General features: G+C 26.3%; 2 protein-coding genes across 3 annotated transcripts; one reads left to right on the top strand and one right to left on the bottom strand.

Moving 5' to 3' along the window:
- Positions 1 to 663: 663 nt before the first annotated feature.
- Positions 664 to 9,204, top strand: LOC126874961 (tubulin-specific chaperone D). Its single transcript, XM_050637501.1, has 9 exons — positions 664 to 1,331; positions 1,453 to 3,136; positions 3,429 to 3,632; positions 3,786 to 3,950; positions 4,036 to 4,160; positions 4,236 to 4,589; positions 4,677 to 4,979; positions 5,052 to 5,370; positions 7,716 to 9,204. The coding sequence occupies exons 1-8, from the start codon at positions 990 to 992 to the stop codon at positions 5,331 to 5,333; spliced, it is 3,459 nt and encodes a 1,152-aa protein (XP_050493458.1). The 5' UTR covers positions 664 to 989; the 3' UTR covers positions 5,334 to 5,370; positions 7,716 to 9,204.
- Positions 5,885 to 10,400, bottom strand: LOC126874966 (alpha-(1,3)-fucosyltransferase 10). 2 transcript variants are annotated; one of them, XM_050637514.1, is made up of 7 exons: positions 9,231 to 10,400; positions 8,442 to 8,481; positions 8,212 to 8,330; positions 7,695 to 7,914; positions 7,376 to 7,565; positions 7,119 to 7,296; positions 5,885 to 6,648 (listed from the first exon to the last, which is right to left on the bottom strand). In XM_050637514.1, exons 1-7 carry the CDS (start codon positions 9,306 to 9,308, stop codon positions 6,169 to 6,171), a joined length of 1,305 nt encoding a protein of 434 aa, XP_050493471.1. In that variant the 5' UTR covers positions 9,309 to 10,400; the 3' UTR covers positions 5,885 to 6,168. The 2 variants fall into 2 exon arrangements, with proteins under 2 accessions (XP_050493471.1, XP_050493472.1); XM_050637515.1 differs by having other exon boundaries at positions 9,964 to 10,396.
- Positions 10,401 to 11,573: the final 1,173 nt, after the last annotated feature.

Below are 11,573 nucleotides of genomic sequence, written 5' to 3'. Positions count from 1 at the left end.
TATATTTTTAGTATAATTGCTTCTATTATAACTTTATTTTATCTTTTACATTTGTTAATAAATATCCTCAGAATTGGTTTAACAAATACAAAAAGATATGAATGGTTTAAATAATTTCATTTCAGTTTATATTTAAAATTAAAGTGACTATCATTAAAATTAAACCAGCTTTTATTATAATTAAAGTACCTATTATTAAAACTGTTAATGACAAAAAATAATTAATCATACTGCTGCTACAAACTAATGTCTATATTCTTATAGAAACTATATATATATATAATGTAAAATTCAAAATTAAAATTACATGACCACTTAATGGCAATGAGTTTTTTACCTGATACTTTTAATTCTTTTCAAAATTACATTTTGTTGACAGAGAAATAAATTCAATTAACAGTAATAAAGTTGTTCAGAAATGATCTCACAACCTTAAAACATGGAAAAAATGTTACTTTATAATTCTATTATTTTATTTCAAATCATATGTATAGAATGCTCTGTAACTAGTGGTATAATTGGAAAAAGGGAGATTCTATATGAAAAAATAGATCAAAAATATAGAATAACATTTTTTTCATACAAAGTTTCTATTGCACAGATAATGTATCACTAGCAAATATCGTTTTCATAATGTAATTATCAAATGTTATTAATTTTCAGTTCATACATTTTTTTCGAATTAGACCTTATGATTAATTGAAACATTATTTTAGAAACCCTATATTCTTAAAGAAGACATTCCATTATTTATAATAAACTGTCTCAAACAAATACAAATTGGATATTTGTGTAAGCTACATAAACTCATAAAAGGTTTATTGTACAGCCACGCATGCGCCATTTAGCATCGTTTTTCGTGAAATCGTTCGAAAGAATCTGTTCTTCATATTTTTGAGCTGTCATACGTAAACGTAATCGTATAGGAATGAATTGTAATTGATCGTAGTCGTTTTTCCGAATAACACGAAACGTGACGAATAAAAAAAATGGTGTTAAATGATTGTCCAGAATCGGAAATAATTGGTTGTGGATTTAGTGCTTTTAAAGAAATCGACGAAGTGACTTTTTTAATTACTGAACTAAAAAAGGTGGATCTTTCTCCGAGCCTTATTGAAAAGAATCGAGACCGATTTAATTTTATCTTATCACAATATCAGGATCAAAGGCAATTGCTAGATCCTTATTTGGATGATATTCTACAGCCACTGATTGGTATTATCAGAGATGAAAATTCTACGGAAATTATGCGGCATAATGCTTTTAAATATATTTTCATTGTTATGTCCGTTAAAACATACAAGAAGATTGTTACATACCTTCCACATGAGGTATGCAGATGCTTTAATTTTTTTAACTTCATTTTCTCTCCCCCTTTCCCGCTCTCTCTCTCTCTCTCTCTCTTTCTTTTTTATATTTTAATCTCCAAATATATAATTTAATTTGATACAGGTAGCAGATCTTTTCCCTGTTTTACGAATGTTAGAAAAACAAGATCCAAATGATGTGGAGACATGGGAAACTCGTTATGTACTTTTAATTTGGCTTTCTATAATTTCAAAGATACCATTTCCACTCTCACGTTTAGAAGTTTCTGATACTAATTCCGAGCAAACAATAATAGTTAGAATATTGAAAATATGCAAATTATTTTGCGTATCAAAGGACGCTTGTGCAGTAGCTGCAGTTTTTCTAATTGCCAATTTTTTATCAAGATCAGATGTAAAAAAGTTGTATTTGAAAGAAATGATAACATGGAGTTTACAATGTGTAGAAACTGATCCTTTGAGACATGGTCCATTAGCAGTTATAGCAGCTATATTAAAACACAGTGCAAGAGAAGATGTTAAACCATATATTCAAATGATTTTGGATAAAGTTTTAGAATTTCATCTGAATGATAATCCTGCAGATCTTATTCGGAAGTTTGGAATTAAAATTGTACAAAGAATTGGATTGGTGTTACTAGGAACAAAATTGGCTCCATGGAGATATCAAAGAACTAGTAGACCTATATGTCTAGATCCTAATATTAATACTAACTCTAACATTATAGAAAGTATGGAGGATATTAAAAATGTTTCATCGAATCATGATGACCGGGACATTCCATCAGCAATAGAAGATATAATTGAACAACTTATACAAGGTCTTAGAGATAAAGCAATTACAATACGGTGGTCTGCTGCAAAAGGAATTGGTAGAATAACAGCAAGATTGCCAATGGATTTAGCAGATGAGGTTGTAGGATTTGTGCTAAATCTTCTTTGTGGTCGTGAATCGGATGCTGCTTGGCATGGTGGTTGTCTGGCATTAGCAGAATTAGGAAGACGTGGTCTTCTTCTTCCTCATCGTCTAAACGATGTGATACCAGTTGTCCTTCAAGCCTTAGTATTTGATGAACCAAGAGCTTATGGTTCAATTGGATATTTAATTAGAGATGCTGCATGTTATATTTGCTGGTCATTTCCAAGAGCATACGATTCTGATATAATTCAACCATATGTAAAAGAAATTGCAGCTATGTTAGTAGTTGTTACTTGTTTTGATCGAGAAATTAATTGTAGAAGAGCTGCTTCTGCAGCATTCCAAGAAAATGTAGGAAGACAAGGAAATTTTCCACATGGAATAGAGATACTTACAATTGCTGATTATTTTGAAGTTGGAGTTAGAAATCATGCATACTTAAAAATTAGTGCACAAATTGCACAATATGAAGAGTATACAAAATCTTTGATTGATCATTTGATTACAAGAAAAGTTACACATTGGGATACAGCAATTAGAGAACTTGCAGCCAAAGCCCTCTTCAATCTAACATCTATTGATCCTAATTATATTAAGCATACAGTTTTATTAAATTTATTAGATATGTTAAATTCTATTGATTTAAATATTAGACATGGTGCAGTATTAGCTATTGCAGAAATCTTGGAAGCATTGTATAATTGCTGCAATGAAAAAATTGAAGATATAATTGGACTATCAGCTGTGGAAAATGTCAGAAACATAGTTAACATTTTTAGGAAAAGAGGACAATTCAAAGGTCTAGGAGGAGAATTAATGAAACAAGCATGTGCTGTGCTCATAAAAAAGTGCTCTATTGTTCATTTTCCAATTTCCGTTGAAATTATTTGTAAGTTTGATATCTTGTATTATAAATTTTCATACATAAAAACATATATAATATTATATAATATTCATAAAAATTTACAACAATTAATAAATTTATGCTGAAAATATAATTAAAGTTTGACTCACAAAGTGTTAACCATCTATAACAAAATTGTAAAACAAAATATTAATTCCTATTTGATAATGTTTTGTGATAGTATATGTAAATACTTTTTATATTTTCATTACAATATATTATATTATATATTATATTATTTAAACACAGTGTAAATAAACAAATATTATTTTTGAAGGTGACTGGCAAAATCTTTTAGAGGAATGTTTGGGTCATGAAGTATCTGTAGTAAAGATGAAAGCTGCTGAAGCACATACAGAATTTTTCCGAAAATACTATGCAAACATGGATAATCAAGATCGCAATATTGTTATTAATCGTTACCTTGATAATTTACAATCAAGTAATCAACTTGTTCGAATAGGCTTTGCACAGGCTATAGGTAATGTGAAAACGTTCTTAAAAATTTTATTGTGGAAGGTATCGTATAATGTATTTCATAGTATACGTAAAGTTAGGTCTATTATGTCAATTATGACCTTTAACATAATATGGTATTTATTTTATTTATTAAATAATAATCATTCTTTTGTAGGCTATTTCCCTTTATTTATAATTTGTGAAAGAGTAAAAGATATAATAGAAGCTCTCATTAAATGTACTGAAATATCAGAAAGTTCTTTAAAATGGGCAGAAAGTAGGAAAGAAGCTATTCATGCATTAATAATGGTTTGTCAAACTCTGGGAGTAAAAGAAGCAGGTTTGTTATTTCTTAAATTGGAGTTTAGAATAATTAATTAATTAATTCTTCACATATTGTTTAAATGATGTTTTATATTTTTTAGATAAATGGCGTATATATATTCACAACTTATATGATTGTTATTTATTGGCATTGAAAGAATATACTATAGATAGCCGTGGAGATATAGGAGCTTGGGTACGAGAAGCAGCAATGACTGGTTTACATGTAAAAATATCTTCAATATCCCATATTTACATATACATTTGTTTACTTAAATTAAAACTCTTTAAATAATTTCAGATGTTAACAAACTTAGTATCACAAGCAAAATTATTTTCTGTATTAAATGAAAACTTAATGGCAAATATAATTGGAGGAATTGCACAACAAGCTGTTGAAAGAATTGATGGAATTCGAGCGCAAGCCGGAATTGTTTTCAGTGCTCTTATTCATAATGATCCACTTTTACCAAACATTCCATATCATGCAGAATTAAAAACTATTTTTCCTTATGATGAATGTAAAGAAAATATAGAATGGCGAATGGAATCTGCTACTTTTCCACGATTTATTAAAATGTTATCTTATCCTCCTTATACAATGAATCTTCTACGTGGAATTATATTTAGTGTTGGTGGTTTAAGTGAATCTTTGGTATGGAATTATAATGAAAATATAATGAATTATATATTATGTTTAATATTCGATCTTTTGTATAACATTTTCGATTTTTCATTTCAGGTTAAATATTCTAGTGTTTCCCTATTTTCTTATTTACAAGAATTAGATGAATTGGGTCTCAAAAGTTTATGCTATAAAATTTTAAATATTTTTGAGGAAAGTCACAAAAATGAAAGAATGATTACATCAATGCTAGCTTTCTTAGATCGCTTACTTAGTTCCGGTTGTATCCAAGTCGTTCTTGATGATTTTGAAAATGAAATTGCAGAACAAATTCTAATACTGCTTAAACAAGAAATAAAAAATACGAACAATACTAAATTGTTAATTAGCAGTATAAATGTATTTTGTCAGCTCTTACAGGTAGTTAGTATATTCCAATGTTTAGTATTAAAAATAATAAAATGATCTTGAACTAATAACAAGTTTTTACAGATACACGGACCAGTTGCAAAAAGAGCATTTTGTCAGTTAAGTATTTTTCTTTGTCATAAATATAAATGCATACGGAAAGTAGCTGCATTAAGAACATATGAAGCTTTAACTCTTTATGGGGAAGAAATGGATCTTCCAGAACAAGATTTAATGAAAATTTTGACTGAATTAAATGTCACTGACTGGGAACAATCAGTATCTGAACTTCGACCCATAAGAAATCATCTTTGTGATTTAATGAAAGTACCTGCTCCTATTTTGCAAAATAAGGCCATGAACTGAGCTTGCTTTTAAATTTTGTCGCGTCTCAGTTAAATTGGTATGTAGAATACTGATTTAAAATACTTATTTCTTTATAACATTGTTTTGTCATACAGGCTATTTGCCCAGAAAATAGAATATATGCCTAATATCAAATTCGTTTCTAATAATACAAGATATGAACTTCATATTATATTATGAGCTAATTTCATATTATATATATGAACAATATATTATAATATGAACTTTGACTCTAATTATTTTATTCATCATAGCTTCTAGAACGATAGTTAGAAACCATGAACAATATTATTACTATTTCATTCTGTATTCACACATAGAATTAGAAATTTTTGAACATCTACTATTGGAAGAACTAAAAGACATTTTTTAACAATTTCTTCTTATTTCATTACATCTTCCTGGTACCAGGTCTCCCTATTTGCCATTAAAACTTCTATTGCAACAGCAAACATCATAATAACATAGTAATTTTAACCGTTTTTTAGTGAGTACTATCATAAATAGTAGATTGTAGCATAATACCCTAATGTTGCTTTGAGTCCTTCTCATTTTTTTTTTTTTTTTATATTTAATATTATATTAAGAACATAATTTAGAAATGGTAACTATATAGGTAAATATATAGTTACCCTTTAAATGATATTTGAAAATCAAGAAATAAAGTGTTTCCAATAGCTTTTTGGATATTATCTTTATTATAAAAATACAGTTCACATATTAAAAGTTCTGTAATACAAATAAAAACAAAACATACACAAGTATGCAACTAATATTACAATCTGTTACTAAATATATAAAATAGTAAATTTTCAATTTATTAAAAATAAATAAATTAACATTCATTTCTATCAAAAAGCTTCATTTTATCTGTTTCAAAATTTTCCTCATTAATTGTAAGGTTATTTTGCATATGGTAACTTAATATCTTTGCACCACATTTTTCTAAAGTCCATTGTTTTGTCCACCAATTAGAATGATCAGTTTTGTTTGTTAGTGGATTTTTTGGCAATGGACAGTTATAATGTTTCTTATTGACAATTTTTGTTTTCCTTGGTTGATATATGCTTTTACAAACAAAACATTCAAATTCTTCAACATAATTTCCAAATTCATTAGATAACCATTCCTCTTTTCTCTCTAATGCCTTTCTTAATCTTTCATTTTCAGTTTCATAGTCGTCAATTAATTTGTGGGATAAATATTTATTATATTCAATTTCATTATTGGAAAGATTATATAAAAACTTGGCTAAATTTACTGGATTTTTGAAATCGAGTATTGATATAGCAGACATATTATTTGGAAGCCAATCCTAAAAAAAAGATCAAAACTGTATTATATTATAATCAATTTTGTTGAATGTATATATTTATATTAGACAGTTGGAGTTGAAGAATGCAACTATTTTAGTTAATTATTTATTTACCCAGAACAAGAAATTTTGTTTCGAATAATTGACTACTTTTACAAAATTGTCATTACATTTATAGACAATTTCGTTAAATTGTCAATACTAGGCTTCAGGCAAATTTTTACAACCGTTTTGACTTGTTTTATAATGAATAGTAATATCAATTTAATAAATCAAATAACGTTATATTTACCCAATATTTATATAGTTTTGAAACTGAAATTTGTATGTAAATTACATTAAATGAAATTAAACATTGATTAGTTTTTTAATATCAATACAATTAAATCAAGAAATTTATCTTCATTCGAAAAAAATCAATTTAATCTATTAAGCAATAAAAATAATAGTTATATAACAAATTTTAATACTTTGAATGATGGTGATCCATAATATATAGGTATAGATCCAACAATAAGGGGCCTCCACAATTTTTCAGTGATATAGTCATCGCAGACTGCATTTTCAAAAGCTATTGTAAACTTGTAATTAGCAATAAAAGAAAGAAAATCTTCACTGTTCAATATTTCAAGGTAATTTTCCTTTAACCTAGATTATAGTTAAACTCTTTATAGAAACAATACAAATGGTAGAATTGACTTTATTTAAGTCTGCAAAAATATTGTACCTTTTCTCAAGTTGAGCATTATTTAAACATGCGCCATATGAATCTATACGTATATATTTCATTAATTCAGCTACATAAATATCTCTGTTACTTGCAGTATCACAATCAGATTGTATATAAAGTAATGGTGCCAAATTTCTTTTATACATCAACCTTGTTTTTTCTTTTGTAGATACAAAGTATTTTCTATCTGTAAAATTGAAGTATTAGTGTTACTATTAATTAAACAACTTCTGTTTATAACACCATACTGTAATGAAAACGGGACCAGATTATTAATAATTTAAATATATATGTATATTGAATTCTTTATATTCACCTAATAATTCTGTAATTCCAGGTAGATCTGCAAGAGTTAGAGGTACATCACTAAATCTGCTAAATGTTGAAGAGTATGTAAAAAGATTCAGAGTTTCCTGTTGAACTAATATTGGATTATTTCTTGGGGATTCTTCATGAAGCAAACCCCACGGAATTTCGTCGGATTTCCATTTTGGTAAATCATTAATTCGAAAATTACTACCATAGAAAAGAAAACTCTGAAAATTAAGAGCGATATATATTTCAAATAATAATGCTGAAAACAAGTATGAGCAATTTGCACATTTATAACATTAAATTTAATAAATTATAAATCATTGATTTTGTAATAATAAATTAATTAATTTCTATTTAGTACCAATACTATTCTACAACTATTTGAAAAATAGAAAATATTAATCGAATTTGTAATAATAGGACTATCTTAATTTTAGAAAATAGCTGAAATTTCTTAAATTTTCAATATATCCGAAAATTTATCTTTAATACAAGTCATAAAAATGTATATACATTACTTTTATCTGTTTATGATATTGAAAGGATCGGTTACTTGTAAAATAACACTGATAATTTTCACAGTCCCGTAATTTTTCATCATTTCCAAAAGGTGTCCACCATAGAATTATGGGTACATCTAAAAAAGTATGATAAAAATATATGTACTAATATTTTCTTAATTTTTATACTTTTGGTTTATATTTTATACTTTTTTAGAGATATTAAAAACTTGATGCATTTTATATACCTGGATGATGTAATCTGTTACCATTCTGAATTAAGTAAACCTGTTAATAATATTGATCTTAAAACTCATCAACCTCATTATTATCTTACTTTATCAATAATTTAAATAATAGTATTTGGTATTAAAATAATTTATTGCGTAATTATTGATATTGCAGAGCAGAAAAAGATTGGTTATTAATTTATTATTATCAATTATTTTGCATAAAACATTTCATTATTAATGTTTCTTACATAATTATATAATTTTATTTTATAACATTTAACCATTTGAGGGATGCTGACATATGTGTTTATTTTCACACGTGTTAACATATTTTCAAATATTATCTATTTCATTTAATATTTATAAACATTATATTTTAAAGAAATGTAATTAAAAAATAAAAACTAATCATCTTTCACTGCCTGTAATGAATTCATCCTTGAAGAGGTTTAAAAATTAAATTAAATATTAATAATATTCATTAATTTTTCTTTTATTTTTGTACAACAGAATTGACAATTTGTTATCATAACATGATAAATTACTTGATATTAAAGCTAAATATTTTATTATTTATATTAATAAATATCAACGTATTCAAATAATGATGTACTATCTTAAACTATTTTTGCAAATAAAATTGTTCTAGCGTAATGTGTACTCATATGCATATATAAAAAATACTGTGATATTTTATGCTATAACATACATTATATACACGTGTATACATTATGTATATGTATGTGTTGTTAATAATAAATATTAACATAATATAATACATACTATTAGCAAATATATAAATACCTGGTAAATTATTATACTAAAAGTTAAGGCGGTGATTGTTGCAAATATAAAATACATTTTCTGACAAAAATACGACATTTTATAATTATTTAATTTTAATATTCGACGATTACTTTTGTTGTATTTCTGTTCTGTTGTTGATTTGGTGTTTTTAAATATATTTCATTTAAATCTTACTCAGATGGCAAAATGTTTAATATTGTTATTTATATAAGGATTGTCAAGTTTTTACAAGGAAGTAGTTATGACAAATTATACTTCAGTTTTTGTCCTTGATCATTTTAATGTTCGTATATCAAAATTTAATTGCTTCTAATTGCTATCTTGTATTCAATTTTATATTATATTTACTTTTTTACTATATTATATCTAATTTTATATTATAGCTACCCAAATTTAATAATGGAATATTATTTCGTCAAAACAGTATTTTGCCAATAGTATTTTAAAGGTTTAAAGTTTGAAAGAAATAAAAAGCCTATATTGCACTCTGTCAACTAAAACAATTTGAGGTTAAGTTACAGATAAGAAATATAAATGATACAAGAAGGACACTACTACAAGAAATGGATAAATTGCAATGGAAAGACGAGAATTGTCGTAATTAATAATTACTAGAAATAATCATTTCTTAGAAAGTTTGTAACATGCAAAAATGATAAAAGCCATTAACTAGTCAGTGGTGAAAAAAAAATAAAGGAATTGTATATGATGTACAAACTTTTTTACATACATATATAATATTCATGTGTAACCTAAACCTATAGTCAAACATATATCCGCGAACACACACAAAACTTTCTAAAGATTTGTAACAGCAAGTCGGTCATGGTTACGATCACGGTTGCGATCAGGATTACGATCACAGTCACGGTTACAGTCACGCTCCTGACTTCTCTTTGACGGTCAACGAACTCTCTCTTCTCCTTTTCTTTATTCATTCTTCCTTTCTCTCCATCAGTTACAGTTTTCCTAACGACGTTGCTAGATGCATCTAGGCCAGGCTATCGCAAGACAAATTCTGCTGCAACAAATGAACGACTTATGTATTTAAAACTACTAAATAACTTTATAATCTCCTTTTGATATTATCAAATCTCAGATCCTCATACAAGTGTATCACATATACCTACATAAATATATATAATTGTTTATAGTATATATAACATACATTATATTATACATTATATTATATATGTTATATAATATACATATTATGTATTATAATATATGTTACAAAGTTAAAATAACTATTGCAAATTAATTTCAAAGTTAAAATAATAAATAAGAAAAAGTATACTAATTGTAACTAAACCAATCCACTGTGCCAAGGAAGCTTCTTGTAATGAATGTAAAGTCTGATATACAATAAAGTATTATTATTATATTATTATTATACATTATATATCCTAATACGTGAAAGTTACAATATTTATTGTAATTATAGTTTAAGAAATATTGTTACCTATATAAGTGTATATCTTTTTCATCATACAAATTCACATAAATTTAACCACGCATATCCATAATCAAGTTATTCACATGATGTTGATTGTAATTATAATAAAATACTAGTTAATATAAATAATGCACATCGCAAAACAAAACATTTGTGCGTAAATTTTTATTTGCAAGTACCTATATAATTTTTTATATTAAATTTCGAAATAGAGACACCAATTGTAACATAATGAAACTATAACATGCATGCACTGTAACATATGGCTATAGAATGGTATATGTATCTAAATAGAAGTTAGTAGTTACTAATTACCAAAAGTTCAAGTTTAATAGTAAATGAAAGAAATTCAGAGCTGTTCTGCGTCCGCGATTTGCGAGGAAAATCAAATTAGTGTAAACCTCTTATTAGATACGCTCCAAAGTTTTTAACTTCCTGAATGAAACATAAGATGAAATTCTGAATATCCGATTGATTTATATAAACTTTTAATAGTCAAACACTGTTGACCTTGTTTTACTGATGGGTAATGACATATAATGTTAAACATATTACGAAATTTCAAAGAATGAATATCTCATTATTCGAAAATAAATGAACATGCTTAGTTAAAACGAAAGATTTCGATTACGCAGCGAAATGCAATTAAAAATTATTTTCTCAGAAATTTATTTCCGTGAAAAGGTACGTGTATATATGCTCCATCGACATCATTTGAGCTACAGTGATATATATTGATTCAAAGTTAAGCTTACACAATTCTAAGGAAATAACAATCCAAGAAAAAGAATGTGGAAAATTTTAAAAAAATATGGGATATTTATTTCCAAATAGATGTCATTGTTATTCTGCTCATTTTAAATCCGATCCCAAACGTTGTAAAT

Source organism: Bombus huntii, chromosome 17, assembly GCF_024542735.1.
Source record: "Bombus huntii isolate Logan2020A chromosome 17, iyBomHunt1.1, whole genome shotgun sequence".
Taxonomy (NCBI): domain Eukaryota; kingdom Metazoa; phylum Arthropoda; class Insecta; order Hymenoptera; family Apidae; genus Bombus; species Bombus huntii.
This window is presented reverse-complemented; position numbering and strand designations above follow the sequence as displayed.